The sequence below is a fragment of the Rhinopithecus bieti genome, unplaced genomic scaffold (genome assembly GCF_001698545.2).
Source record: "Rhinopithecus bieti isolate Rb0 unplaced genomic scaffold, ASM169854v2 scaffold_9981, whole genome shotgun sequence".
Lineage (NCBI taxonomy): Eukaryota > Metazoa > Chordata > Mammalia > Primates > Cercopithecidae > Rhinopithecus > Rhinopithecus bieti.
Genome location: NW_016806838.1, coordinates 5259223 through 5274219, shown reverse-complemented (window position 1 = coordinate 5274219; position 14997 = coordinate 5259223). Strand labels below are relative to the sequence as shown.

At 46.4% G+C, this 14997-nt stretch overlaps 1 protein-coding gene across 9 annotated transcripts in view; it reads right to left on the bottom strand.

Moving 5' to 3' along the window:
- USP49 (ubiquitin specific peptidase 49) overlaps positions 1-14997 on the bottom strand; it is a 112123-nt gene that overhangs the window by 7282 nt on the left and 89844 nt on the right. For 7 of the 9 annotated variants that reach the window (XM_017878255.1, XM_017878261.1, XM_017878259.1 and 4 more), the window contains 4 exons: positions 8722-10105; positions 6891-7095; positions 2689-2797; positions 1595-1800 (listed from right to left, as the gene is read on the bottom strand). In XM_017878255.1, coding sequence (XP_017733744.1) covers positions 1595-1800; positions 2689-2797; positions 6891-7095; positions 8722-10077 — 1876 coding nt within the window. In that variant the 5' untranslated portion in view covers positions 10078-10105. The remainder of the gene's footprint in view (positions 1-1594; positions 1801-2688; positions 2798-6890; positions 7096-8721; positions 10106-14997) is intronic. The other 2 variants (XM_017878263.1, XM_017878264.1) reach the window with 2 other exon arrangements.

The following is a 14997-nucleotide window of genomic DNA, read 5'->3' as shown; positions in this document are numbered from 1 at the left end:
ACCACCACACCTGGCTAATTTTTTGTGTTTTTAGTAGAGACGGGGTTTCACCATGTTAGTCAAGATGGTCTCGATCTCCTGACCTCATGATCCGCCCACCTTGGCCTCCCAAAGTGCTGGGAGTACAGGTGTGAGTCACCACGCCTGGCCGACTGACTGCAATTTTTATCTTTGTTTTCTTCAGGCTTTTTCATTGTCCACTAGAGCCTTCTAGAAAGATAGCTGCAATACTGCAGGCTAAGCAATGGGGAGATGAGGAGGAAGATGAGGAGGAAGGGGAGGAGGAGACGAGAAATGGAAATAGAGGGGAGTGATAAAGGAAAATTTAGAAGGAACAAAAAAGTATTTATTCACAGGCTCTGGCTGCCCCAAGGGCTGTGCAGTTCAAGAACAGTGAACAGCTGAAAACACATCTGCAGCCTATCACTCAGTGCAGTAGCTGGAAGACTCCACTCTGGAGGATGAGGACCTAAAGCTCCTTTGGAGGGGCCCTTGCATCCCCACACTTCCCATGGCAGGGGAAGTAGTAAGAACATAGTAAGTGCTCAGTAAATGTTCTCAGCTTTATAAGCTGCAGCTAGTGAGATTCATACAGCATCTTGAGGTTACACAGGTTCTACTCTTTCTGCATAACCAAGAAGGAAACGGGTGTGGAGAAGTAGCATTACCACAACAATAGTAATATTATCAATAACCAATATTTTTGATAATACTACAATATCCTCAAACACTGACTGAATAAGCACTATGTGCTAGGCAACTGCTCTTTTTATTTATTTATTTGAGTCAGGATCTCACTCTCTTGCCCAGGCTAGAATGCAGTGGTGAAATCACAGCTCATTGCAACTTCAAACTCCTGGGCTCGAGCAATTCTCCCACCTCAGCCTCCCAAGCAGCTAGGACCACAGGTGCACACCATTACACCTGGGTAAGTTTTTACTATGTTGCCCAGGCTAGTCTTGAACCCTTGGCCTCAAGCAATCCTCCTGCCTCTGCCTCCCAAAGTGTTGGAATTACAGGCGTGAGCCATTGCACAGGGCCTAGGTCCTGTTCTAAGCACTTTTACATGTCAGTTCCTTTTAATTCTTAGAACAACCATATGTTGTCACTTAGTGATATACCCAAAATTTGAATCCAACTTTCCTGATTCTTTTTTTTTTTTTGAGATAAGAGTCTTGCTCTGTCACCCAGGCTGAAGCGCAGTGGCATAATCTTGGCTCACTGCAACCTCTGCCTTCCAGGTTCAAGCGATTCTCCTGCCTCAGCCTCCTGAGTACCTGGGATTACCAGTGCCCGCCACCACTCCCGGCTAATTTTTGTACTGTTTTAATAGAGACAGGGTTTAACCATGTTGGCCAGGCTGGTCTCAAACTCCTGACCCCAGGTGATCCACCCACCTCAGCCTCCCAAAGTGCTGGGATTACATGTGTGAGCCACGGCGCCTGACCCAACTTTCACAATTCTTGCCACTGGATTTTCATGTATGTAATTTCCCTCTAGGTAATCCATGGGATGGAAATAAAAGGAAAACAATAAAATGTGGACAAATAACCCCTTTCCGTGTCCCCCACCCCACAGAGTAAAGCGCACGCACCTCCCTCTGTGTTGTAGCAATAGGCTGTGTAGTGTCCTGAGCCAAACCCTTTCCCGTGATGCATGACCACTGCGGAGAGATCATAGGCAAAGGTCTCTTTGTCAAGAGAGGAGAGCATGTCCCTGCAGCAGTAAGGTTCCATGGTTAATACCTGGTCAAAGACGACATGGACCCCAATCTTCTCTCGATGGTTACGGCCAGACCACCTAGAACATGGATATAAGCTTGTTACTAGTAAAAACCGGCATATACAATTGTAGGTAGAGGTAGGTATTAATAAAACCAGGAACTGAGAAAATTAAACCTTCTGGTTTTGGTCTTCCCATCAATAAAATGGTGGTAATCAATGTTCATATTTATTTATTTATTTATTTATTTATTTATTTTCAGACAGGGTGTCTCTCTGTTGCCCAGGCTGCAGTGCAGTGGTGCGATCAATAAAGGCTCACTGCAGCCTCAACCTTCCCAGGCTCAGGTGATCCTCCCACCTCAGCCTCCCGAGTAGGTGGGACTATAGGTGCACACCACCACGCCTGGCTTATTTTTGTATTTTTTGTAGAGACAGGGTTTTACCATGTTGCCCAGGCTGGTCTCGAACTCCTGAGCTCAAGCAGTCTGCCTACCTTGGCGTCCCAAAGTGCTAGGGTTACAGTCATGAGCCACTGCGCCTGGCCCATTTATTTGCTGTGAATGTTCCATGAAGTACTCTAAACCTAGAGATCCCTAAACAAGCAATTCAAGCAACAGTCTTTTTGTAGTTTCCTGCCTGCCCTTCTTTTCCAGATTATTTTATATTTCATCCTGAAGATGAATCTACATAAGTCCAAGCCAAGCTAGAAAATCTTTAAGCACAGATTTAAGCAGGCTGGATAATTAATTACACAGGAGCATGAGAGCAAAAGCCCAGTCCTGCTGGGCTCCCACATTAATTTGCCTTAGTGGATGTGAATGATTTAATCTCCATGGGAAACACAAGGTCTCAAGTGAACAGGCTTCCCCTCCCAACACCACAGAAGACATTTGCCCTCACCAAAGCCTTTGGAGCAGCTATTCCCACAGCTCTCACCCAGCTAGGACTCCCACAGCAAGCTCACCTGAATCTTTTAAGGTGCAGCCGGAGAACCTGAGGTAGTCTGTAGATCATTAACTGCTTTCTAGCTTCACTCAGAACAAGGGGTTTGGGATTGGATTTTCGTCGTTTGCCTATGTGGTTTGGGAAGGTATAAGACATAGGTTGTGAGGAGTTTTTTCTAGCTATGGCAGAGACAGTGACTTGCCATTCAATATGCATTCTCCATATTTCTCAGTATCTGAACCTCAATTTTTTGGGGGTGCAATGTGACCCTCTTTATGACTGCATTTCCCGGCTTCACAAGCCTGCATGGTGTGGCCATGGAAGTTCTGGCTAAGATGAAAGGAATGACTGTGTGGGACTCTGCTTATACAAGGCTGACTCACTTGTAAGGTGCATCCCTTTGGCCTTCCCACTATCTGAAACTACTGGAATTCCTCCTGGACCAAAAGGTAACTTTGAAGACAGAAGTCTTGCAACAGGATAGTAAAACAGAAAGACAGAAATAGCTTGGGTCACTGATGACCATGCAGCCACCATGCTGGCCCTGAATGTCCTTCAGACTTTTTTTATAATAATATCTCTCATTTTAAGTCATTGTTATTTGGGTCGACTGTTACAAGCAACTCAAATCTTTCCAATTTTTGCCATCAGGAACTTTGCGTATAATGGAATATAATGGAACATGCAACAGCAAGCACATAGAGTAGAAGCATATTTTAAGGCTCCATGTCTTCACAATGGCTTATAACTTCAATTATGATACCCCACAATATGATTTTAAGAAGCCTTTTGTTTGCACTAGGTAAGCCTAATTCTACTACCTGCTCACAACTAGTTGTGTGCTAATGGATAAGTTACTCAAAACTCTGAACCTCCGTTTCCTAACCAGTAAAATAGGGAATAATGCATATATTTCAGGCTTAGGAAAAAAAGGATAAGATCACTAAATGATAGAGTGTTTAAACACATTTTTCTTTAGCATGATTTGCTTATGGCATATTCAAACATTTAGAAAATAAACTGTTGGTTCTATATTTTTATGCTGTGCCTAAAAGTTTTTGAAACATATTTCCTAGATAAAAGCACACTGCTGGACATGCAAGGACAAAGCTGACAGGTGGCTAAATTCATCTACTCCAAAGCAGAACCAGTGATCAGTCTCTAATTTTGTTTCTAAATGTGGGGGAAATGCATTTCTTGAACTCCTGGCCTCAAGCAGTCCTCCCACCTTGGCCTCCCAAAGTGTTGGGATTGTGGGTGTGAGCCCACTGTGCCCAGCCTTGAGGAAATGCATTTCTAAATTTCAGCAAATAAACAATGGAAATAGAGTTATCTTAGTTTCTATCAGAAGCCTTTCCTGTAACCATTTACTGATGACTGTTTTGTTATATTAAATTGGTAAATGGATGAGAGTAGAAAATTAGTGTTCTACGGCAGTCCCTGCTAATTGTCTTGAGCTGTTGATATCATGGGCTCAGTGTTTGAAGAGCTGGGCATCTGATTCCCAGTCCTGTCTGTACTACTCATGAAAGGTAGCAAATCACAGCCAGATGATGTATCACAAAGCTTTCTGTGACAATAGGATGTGGAGGTGCAGCTTCTCATAATAGATTGCATCAGAATGAGTTGTGCCATTGGAGAAGCTTTTACCAGGGTGTGTAGTCACAGTATGTGCTGGCATGAACAGAAATGGAATTCAAAGAGGGGCTTGGCCTTATTTTATATTCCTATTCACCATTTTTTTGAAAATTACTGCAGCTCTGGCTAGGAACCCTGGCAGTGACTGCCACCCTCAGCAGAGGGAGTATGTGAGCTAAGATGAAGACAATATAGAGTCAGGCTTTGTTTCCCTAAAATGAAATTCACAAAGAAAAATAAATTACTGATTCAATTGAGATTGATCAGTTCTGTCTCCATTTCATTAAGCTGTCCAGGAAGACAGGTAGAAGACTGACAGTTAGCAGATCAATGCATCTCATTTCCTCACCATAGGTTGGTTTCCTTCTCTGGCATTATTTGCACTTGCCTAGAGAAATCCTGATAAATTGGCACATCTGACAACCAAAGAACAATCCTTTCTTGTAAAGATAAACCAAAGTTATTTCTTGCCTAATCTATCATATCCAAAAATGATGGAGTTAAAGCTGTTAATATTCTTTTGTTCATTACAAGTAAAAGGCTTCAGGAATCACTCTTTTTTGTTGTTGTTGTTTTGTTTTTGTTTTTTAAATATTATTCTAATGAACAATTTGATTCACCTGACTCTGTATCTCAAAATGGAACAGGATAGGTGAGTCTACAGTTAGCCGGGTATAAAATTTCAAATTTTGTTTTGAAATGGCAAAATGATACCGAGCATAACTTTGTGGGTTTTTTTTTTTTTTTCTTTTTTTCCTAAAAGAGGTCTTGCTGTGCTACCCAGGCTGGTCTCAAACTCCTGGCTTCAGGCAATCCTCCTGCCTTGGCCTCCCAAAGTGTTGGGATTACAGGTATGAACCACTGCACCTGGCCTCAAGCCTGACTTTTGATTTTTGTTCTGATTCTTCAAAGAGCGGAACAGGTTTCCCACAATTTAGCCTTTTTTTTTTTGAGACAGCATCTGGCTCTGTCACCCAGGCTGGAGTGCAGTGGCGCCCACCTTAGGGCCTCCCAAAGTGCTGGGATTACAGACATGAGCCACTGCGCCTGGCCTAACATTTTTATTTTCTTCAAAACTGGTAATCTAAACTATTATGTGACTGAAAATGGATTTCTAGGTCTCTGTACAATCCATTAACTTTATACTTTTAGTTTCCAAATCTATATATGCCACAACCCCCAAACATAAGCATCCACATATTTGCTCTGCATTTCCTCTGTCCATACTGGGTTAGCAGAAGCATTAAGTGTTAGTGTGGCAAGATGGAAGGGCCCTGTATAACATGCCTCTGTAACCATATGTAAAGAGTTCCATTTTAAAATTACAGACAACACAGAAATACTTCCTTTTTTTTTTTTTTTGAGACGGAGTCTCGCTCTGCCGCCCAGGCTGGAGTGCAGTGGACCGATCTCGGCTCACTGCAAGCTCCGCCTCCCAGGTTCACGCCATTCTCCTGCCTCAGCCTCCCGAGTAGCTAGGACTACAGGCGCCTGCCACTACGCCCGGCTAATTTTTTTTTTTTTGTATTTTTAGTAGAGACGGGGTTTCACCGTGTTAGCCAGGATGGTCTCAATCTCCTGACCTCGTGATCCGCCCGCCTCGGCCTCCCAAAGTGCTGGGATAACAGGCGTGAGCCACCGCGCCCGGCCCAGAAATACTTCCTTATGACCTTCTCTGAAATGTGAAATTTTCAGGCATGTGAAGAATAAAAAAAAATGCAGAAAATATTTCATGAAGCTGCCACTGAGCAATGTACCTTAAGACTTACTTTCTTGGTTCCACTGTACCAATCTTTAGCATCACTTTTGACAGACATTAAGTCTACCAGTTCAGTACAAAAGCATGCTTTTCTGATATCGCATCCCTCAGAAAGGCTATTCCATCTGAGTTTAGATTAAGTAAGAACTGCTGGACTCTACATTCATTAATTTACGCAGCAGCCCCATAGCACTAAGAAGCTAAGTACCAACATTCTCAGAGTCCCCATTTCAGAAGCCACACTTTAAAATCCCTTCCAAGATGACAATTAATGTCAATCAGGCGGTCAATCAACTCCTAGGTCTTTGTTTCATTTCTGTTATTGTTGTTGTTGTTTTTTGAAACAGAGTCTCACTCTGTTGCCCAGGCTGGAGTGCAATGGCGTGATCTTGGCTCACTGCAGCCTCCACTTCCCGGGTTCAACCGATTCTTCTGCCTCAGCTTCCCGAGTAGCTGGGATTACAGGCACCTGCCACCACGCCCAGCTAATTTTTGTATTTTTAGTAGAGATGGGGTTTCACCATGTTGGTCAGGCTGGTCTCAAACTCCTGACCTCAAGTGATCCGCTCGCCTCAGCCTCCCAAAGTTCTGGGATTACAGACATGAGCCACCACGCCCAGCCTTGTTTTGTTTTTTAATACATAATTAAAACAAGTCCATGTTTTTTGATTTTTAGAAAATGGGAGGAAGAGATCTTTAAAAGATGCTTTAGAACCATTCAATATCATTAGGGTTACTTTTGACTAAAGAGGACAAAGCAGCACGTTAAACTGATATTCCAGTTATACTTCCCCACTACACCCCCTCCTCCACACAGCACTCACTGTTACACTGGTCACAAGCGTAGATTCTCCCTTCCAGGGCCTCTGTCTCTGTGAACTTGGCCAGCATCTCAGTGAGCAAGCACTCTGTCTGATTCAAAGGGACAAACCCCTTTTCTATGCAATGATAGCGTTCAGGGAATTCCAGGGATAGGTCCCAAAAGGGCTCAATGGTATTAGATTTGTAATTGCATGATATACATGTGACCTAGAATGAAAAGATTAATTTACAGATTATGTAACTTCCATGCTTCCTGCGTACAGTTTTACTTGCTTCATAAAAGACACACTTTATCAAAACTAAGTGTATAATTTTCAAAAAATAGTAATATTAAAATAATAAACATAACTTTAAAAGAATTAGAGTATATTACTTCTGATGTACATTTCTAACTATGGGATGCTAGCTGGAATTTAAAAACCATACTGCATAGAGACTATACCAACCCGCCTTTCTCCTCTCCCAAAATATGCTCTACCATTCAACAGTACAGTAGCACAGACTGCAAGTTATTATGCAGTCTCTCAAGGGATCAGTCTGATATAGAGAATTTGCAGGTCCTTGCCTACTTCCCTCACCCTGTAATTCCTCCTCTTGACTTTAGACCTTCCATAGAGCCCAGCATGCCTCTCTTTTTGCCTTTGTTACTTGCAGAAGCCCTACACTGAACTCCTCTGTCTGCACAGCCTCAAAATGCTGTGATTAGACTTCCATTCCCACTATAACCTTCCCAGGTGCACCTTTCTTCCTAAGGGGAGGGGAGACAGAAGAAGTGCTAATAAATACTCCCCTTTTACATGCTCAAAAACAAAAACCTAATTAAATTTTCCCTTTCCATACCATCCATCATTCTTTCAAAACCCTAAAAACCAGGACACAAGCATAGTGTAGAGATTTTACCTGAATCTCTTAAGTTGCCCACCAATCTGCCCCCCCCAACACGTTTTTTGTTTTTTGGTTTTTTTTTTTTTGAGACAGAGTCTCCATCTGTCACCCAGGCTGGAGTGCAATGGCGCGATCTCGGCTCACTGCAACCTCTGCCTCCTGGGTTCAAGCAATTCTCCTGCCTCAGCCTCCCAAGTGGCCGGGATTACAGGCATGCACCACCACACCCGGCTAATTTTGTATTTTCAGTAGAGACCGGGTTTCACCATGTTGGCCAGGCTGGTCTCTAACTCCTGACCTCAGGTGATCCACCCCCCTTGGCCTCCTGAAGTGCTGGGATTACAGGCGTGAGCCACCGCGCCCTTTTTTTTTTTTTTTTTTTTTTAACTATAAAAATACTCTTTCTGCATATTCTCACAAGGCCTTATCTCAGAATCTTTGCTTAGGTTACATGGCTAAAGATTCAGGAAATAAAAGGTAATGGGGAACAGGAAGGAGGCTTGCATTGGTCTTTAGCATGCTCCTAGCTACCTTCCTTCCTTGTATGTAAAGAAGGGAGACAGCTCTTTCAAACTATTATGGAACCAGAGTTACAGGCAAACTCTGTTCCCTAAAATTGATCAAAGGATGGCACACCAACAAAGTACTTAATTATAACAATGAGAATATTATATTACCCATATCTTCAATAACAGTTAAAGATATTCACTGAAAATTAAGCAATGTGGCAAGTTAAACTAAAAATCTGGCCGGAAAGACACTAGGCAAGTTTCCCCAAAAGGCCATCATAATGTACAGTAGAATAAAAGGTACAACGGCCACCCTCAAAAATGCATAATCACAGCAAATGTTGGCTACTCTTACTAGCCCAATAACCAGGGGAAAACACTCACAGGAAGCCCAAGCTAACATACAAGCCTCTCATTGTCATGGTAGGCACACACATACCTGACTGAGCAGCTGCCCATGGAATATGGTATTCACCACCTTTAAGACCTGTTTGGTGAGCTTCCTCTGGGAGAAGGGGATGAGGATCCGGCGTGTGGTGCCCTCAGACTCGAGTTCCTGCTGCACCTTGTGCAGCAGCTCACAGAGAAATTCCTGCGCGTCCTGTTGGTCGTAGCCGCGGAAGGCAGGGATTAGGCTCCACACTGAGTGGAGCATGGCGAAGGGCGACACTAGGGCCCACTTCCCGGACCACATGACTCGGAAGAGGGTGTGCAGTTCACGGCAGAGGGAAATGTGCTTCGAGCTTGGCTCCTTGTTCTGGATGAGCTCCAGGCTCCGACTAATGGAGGCCCCGCTGTTCCAGCAGAAGCCCTCCCGCTCGCATGCCTCGGCCCTGTCACTCCTCAAAGACAGCTCTGTGGCTGAGCTGTTGGTTGGCTTACCAGAAAGCTGAGTCTTCCCGTTGGTGGCTTTGGGAAACAGATGTTCCGTTTTGGAAGGGTCAAGGTTGAGGAAACATTCTCGGAACTTCTGGAGGTGGCTGAGCACCTGGAGGATGGAGTTCATGTAGCAGGTGTTGCCCAGGTTGCGCAGGCCCGTGACGCCCGGGGCCACGGCAGGCTGGCGACGCAGCTTGAGCGTGGCGGCGGGCGCTCTGCGTGAGGTAGGGAGGGTGGTGGGGCGCGAGGCGGCCGGGCCCGTGTCGCTAGGCGTGTGCAGGAGCAGCCGTGCACTCTTACGCGGAGGGGCGCTGGCCAGCTCCTCCAGCAGCCGCCGTTTCACCTCGCGCCGCCGCCTCCGTGCTTCCTCCTTCTTGCGCTCCAGCGCCTCCTCCTGCCGCTGCTGCTCCAGCTTCGCCTGGCCCCGGGAGCTCTTCTCGAACCACAGCCGCAGCGTCCTGGCCAGCAGGCGCTGGCGCCGGTACCACAGAGCGGTGAGCATCTGCGGCTGTCCCTGAGGAGCGCGCTGCGGCGGGACCACGTCCTCACCCGAAGCCGTGGACCGCAGCGTCCGCCCGCGTCTCACCAGCGTGTCCTGCTTCTGGCCCCGGACCGCCAGGAGGGAGCTTCTTAGCAGCTTCAGATCGCCCTCTGGGTTATCATTGAGCACGTAGTCCTTGCACAGGTAACAAAACACGTAGAGATCCCGGACTTCCATGGCTAGCGGGTGTCCAGTCTCTTCAAAGTGTTTCAGGGCGTGGTCCTCAATGTAGCGGCCGCAGGCCACGTGGGAGCACTTGAGGCAGGCCCACACCGACTCGGTGGTGGCGCACCCTAAGCAGCACCACTTCTGAGGGTTCAGGATGGAGTGGTCCTGGGCGAGCCGTAACCGCCCTACATGTTTGCATCTATCCATGTCTTATAGAAGTCGCCACTCTCTCAGCCTGTCACGACAGTCCCCCCAAAAGAAAAGAAAACTTAGAAAATATTTTCCTTAAAAGAAAAAAAGACTTGCAATTGGTATTTCAACTCTAGATTCATTCATTTTCAATTCCAAATTGGTTCCTTTGAAAGTTAAAAAAAGGCATATTTGGTATAAAAGCAGAGAACTACAGGACAGTTAAATTACTTAAAAAGGAAGAATCTTACGGAAGGGTTAGCACAAATTTGAAACTTTATGGTGTTTCACATACCAGTGGGAGAGATGAAGAGCCTCAAATAAAATGTCAATTTTAGGTTGATTGCAATGTTTTCAAAGCAGAGATAACAGGATATAAGATAAAATGAGAAAAAATAAAGTCCTCACCAGTACAAAGTATCATTTTTATGAGACATGACTAAGGAACATTGTATATGTGGTTTTTTTGTTTTGAGACGGAGTCACTCTGTTGCCCAGGCTGGAGTGCAGTGGCTGGATCTCAGCTCACTGCAACCTCTGCCTCCCGGGCTCAAGCGATTCTCTCGCCTCAGCCTCCCGAGTATCTGGGATTACTGATGCTGCGCCACCACACCTGGCTAATTTTTGTATTTTTAGTAGAGATGGGGTTTCAAGATGTTGGCCAGGTTGGTCTTGAACTCCTGACCTCAGGTGATCCACCCACCTCGGCCTTCCAAAGTGCTGGGAGTACAGGCATAAGCCTGTACGGCCGTATATGTGTTTTTTAATGTTTTTTATTTTTTATGCTTTTTTTTTTTTTTTGAGGTAGAACCTCGTTCTGTTGCCCAGGTTGGAGTGCAGTGGCGCAATCTTAGCTCACTGCAACTTCCGTCTCCCTGGTTCAAGCGATTCTTCTGCCTCAGCCTCCCAGGAAGCTGGGGTTACAGGTGCATGCCACCACACCCGGCCAATCTTTTTGTATTTTTAGTAGAGACAAGGTTTAACCATGTTGGCCAGGCTGGTCTTGAACGAACTACTGACTTCAAGTGATCTGCCTGCCTTGGCCTCCCAAAGTGCTGGGAATACAGGCATGAGCCACTGCACCCGGCCTGTATTTTTAGAGACACATCTCACTATGTTGCACAAGCTGGTCTTGAGCTAACCTCAAGTGGTCCTCCCATCTCAGCCTCCAAAAGTGCTGGGATTACAGGTGTGAGCCACTGCACCCAGCCAACATCTGTCTTTTTGAAAAGAACATCTGCATCTTGCAGTAAGGGTGGGAAAACTTTTACCTTCTTTACTGAAAGGATAGGTAAGTAAAGAATTGGACAGAGGCCGGGTGAGGTGGCTCAAGCCTGTAACCCAGCACTTTGGGAGGCTGAGACGGGCGGATCACGAGGTCAGGAGATCGAGACCATCCTGGCTAACACGGTGAAACCCCTTCTCTACTAAAAAAAAATACAAAAAACTAGCCAGGCGCGGTGGCGGGCGCCTGTAGTCCCAGCTACCCGGAGGCTGAGGCAGGAGAATGGCGTAAACCCGGGAGGCGGAACTTGCAGTGAGCTGAGATCCGGCCACTGCCCCCCAGCCTGGGGCGACAGAGCGAGACTCTGTCTCAATTAAAAAAAAAAAAAAAAAAGAACTGGACAAATATGACTTAGGACAAGAGGCGAAGTGGCTACTGGTATTATAATATTTAACCAAACTACCGAAACAAAAGAAAAAAAAGCAACAAATCTTCCAGCTGATATATATGAAAATGCTTTTTAAAATAGTAGTAACATCCTAAGCATGTTTTCTTTTATTTCCCTCCCCATAATACTTCTTCAATATTGTTCATCAGAGAAGTCTTATGGGCAATTTCTCCAGGGAAAAGAAGCTAAACACGTATTCATTTATTTATTTATTTATTTATATTTTTTCATTTGTGAGACCGCTCTTGCTCTGTCACCAGGACCTGGAATGCAGTGGCGTGAATCTCAGCCTCACTGGGCGCAACCTCCACCCCTGCCGGGTTTCAAGGCGATTCTCCTGCCTCAGCCGTTCCCGAGTAGCGGGCTACAACAGGTGCGCGCCCACCATGCCCGCAAGGCTAATTTTTTTGTATTTTAGTAAACAAGAGATGGGCGTTTTCACCATGTGGCCGCCCAGGATGGTCTCGACTCTGGACCAGCTGGCTCACTATGACTACAGTTTTACACGTCGCGCGTGATCCCTGAGTCTCCATCTCACAGCCTCTCCAAAGTTCAGAGACATTAATCAGGCACCTGGCGATGGGGGAGGAGGCACCGTGGCGCAGCGTGCTCAGGGACACTCGTCTACCACCGCGAATCTACATATGTACAAAATGTCACAACAAACTTCCTTCTACACACATCTGTCGCGCGTAACTTTACAAGAGGACTTCTCCGTATATTCAGTTCTCTGTCTCACACTCTAACAAGAACTTAAAATTCCCCTAGCGCCTGTGCGCGACATGCCCCTGCCCCCCTTGTGGCGTTGCACACTGTATTTGCGCGAGCTTCCTGAGGTGAAGGATTTCGCTTGAGGTCAGGGAGTTCAAGACCAGCCTGGCCAACATAGACCTGTCTCCTATCTATCTATCTACTTGTATATTTATATAGTTTTGAGACCAGGGTCTCACTCTGTCAGCCCAGCCCTGGAGTGGCAGTGGTGTGATCTTGGCTAACTGCAGCCTCCACCCTTTCCTGGCTCAACTGACCTCGCCACCTCAGGCCTCTTAGAGTAGATGAGATCATAGGTGCATGCCACTACAGCCGCAGCCTAATTTTGTTTTATTTTTTGTAGCAGATGGGGGTCTCGAACACTGTGTTGGCCCAGACTCGGTCTGAAACCGTCCTGGGGTAGCAGTGACTCCTCCCTGCCTTCGGCCTCCCAAAAAGTGTTGGGATAGTAGGTTGTGAGCCCACCACACCTGGCGCTAAGCTCTTAAAAAAAAAAAAAAAAAAAAAGTCGGGCGCGGTGGCTCAAGGCTGTAATCCAAACACTTTGGGAGGTGCCCGAAGGCGGTGGATCACGAGGTCAGGAGATCGAGACCCCCCCTCGGCTAACACGTGAAACCCCCGTTCCAAAACACAAAAAACTCAGCCGGGCGGGCGGTGGCGGGCCGCCTGTAGTCCGCAGCTACTCGGAGGGCTGAGGCAGGAGAATGGCCGGGAACCGGGCGAGCCCGGAGGCTGGGCAGTGAAGCCCGAGATGCGCGGCGCACTGCGCACTCGCAGGCCTGGGCCGACCAGAGCGAGACTCCGTCTCCAAAATAAAAAAAAAGGCGCAGGCGTGGTGGCTCACATTTGTAAGTGCCCAACACTTTGGGAGGCCGAGGCGGGTGGTCACCTGAGGTCAAGAGCTTGAGACGCTAGCCTGACCAACGTGGTGAAACCCCATCGCTACTTATAAAATACAAAAATTAGCCAGACATGGTGGCAGGCAGCGCTGTAATCTCCAGCTACTCCAGGAGGCTGAGGCCAGGAGAATCGATAGAACTGGGAGGTGGAGGTTGCAGTGAGCCAAGATCACCGCGCATTGCATTCGCAGGCCTGAGGGACAGAGCGAGAATCTGTCTCAAAAAGAAAATAATAAAAATAGGCGCGGGTGCGGGGGCGGGGGCACGCCTGTAATTCCAAGCACTTTGGGAGGCGCGAGGACGGGCGAATCACAAGGTCAGGAGATCCAGACAATCCTGGCTAACGTGGTGAAAGTCCCAACTCTACTAAAAATAAAATTACAAAAAATTAGCCGGGCGTGGTGCAGGCGCCTGTAGTCGCCTCCTACCTACTCGGGAGGCCCTGAGACAGGAAGGATGGCGTGAACCCGGAGGGTGGAACTTTGCAGTGAGGCCGAGATTGGGCCACTGCACTCCAGCCTGGTGACAGAGGCAAGACTCCGCTCCAAAAAATAAATAAATAAATAAAATAAAAACATAAAGAAAATAATAAAATAGCCCGGTGCAGTGGCTGCAGCGCCTGTAATCCCAACACTTTGGGAGACCAAAGGCGGGCAGATCTACACTGAGGTCGGGAAGTTCCGAGACCCAGCAATAGCGCAACATGGTGAAAACGCCCATCGTCTACTAAAAAAACACAAAAAATTAGCTGGGTGTGGTGGCAGGTGCGCTATAAATCTCATGCTACCCTGGGGAGGCTGCAGCAGCAGAATTCCTTGAACCCGGAGGTGGAAGTTGGGCAGTGAGCCAAAAGATTGCGGCCACTGCACTCCAGGCCTGGGGGAGCAAGAGCCGAGAACTTTGTCTCCAAATATATATATATAGTATAAACAAAAAAAAAATAAAAAAAAAAAAAAAAAAAGAAATAATTTCAATTCCCTAAAAAGGAGTTCCTCTCTCTTTTTTTTTTTTTTTTTTTTTTTTTTTTTTTTTTGAGAGTCAGAGTCTTGGGCTCTGTTACCCAGGCGGAGTGCAGTGGCACAATCTCGGGGCTCACTGCAACCTCCACCATCCCAGGTTCAAGCATCTCCTGCCTCAGCCTCCCTAGTAGCTGGTGATTACAAGCAAGTGCCACCATGCCCAGCTAATTTTTGTATTTTTAGTAGAGAGCCATGGGTTTCCACCAGGTGTTGGTCAGGCCCCTGGTCTTGGAACTCCCTGACCTCAGGTGATCCAACCTGCCTTGGCCTCCCAAAGTGCTGGGATTACAGGCGTGAGCGACCGTGCCCGGCCGGTAATTCGTCTCTCAAGGTGAATTTCTTTCACCTCCATTTATTCTCTACTTTTCATTTCTGTGAGCAAATGCAGTTTCATGATTATGAGGTCAACCCAGAGAAGTTCTAGATCCAATGTACTGTGAGTAGCCCCTTTAATTTTCCAGATTCCGTTTTTGGCCTAGTCCTATTTATGTGTGCCGAAATCCACCAATAAATAAATATACCGCAGGACCAAATTAGAGATTCTAACCATTTTTATTGCCTGTTCCAGATGGCAGA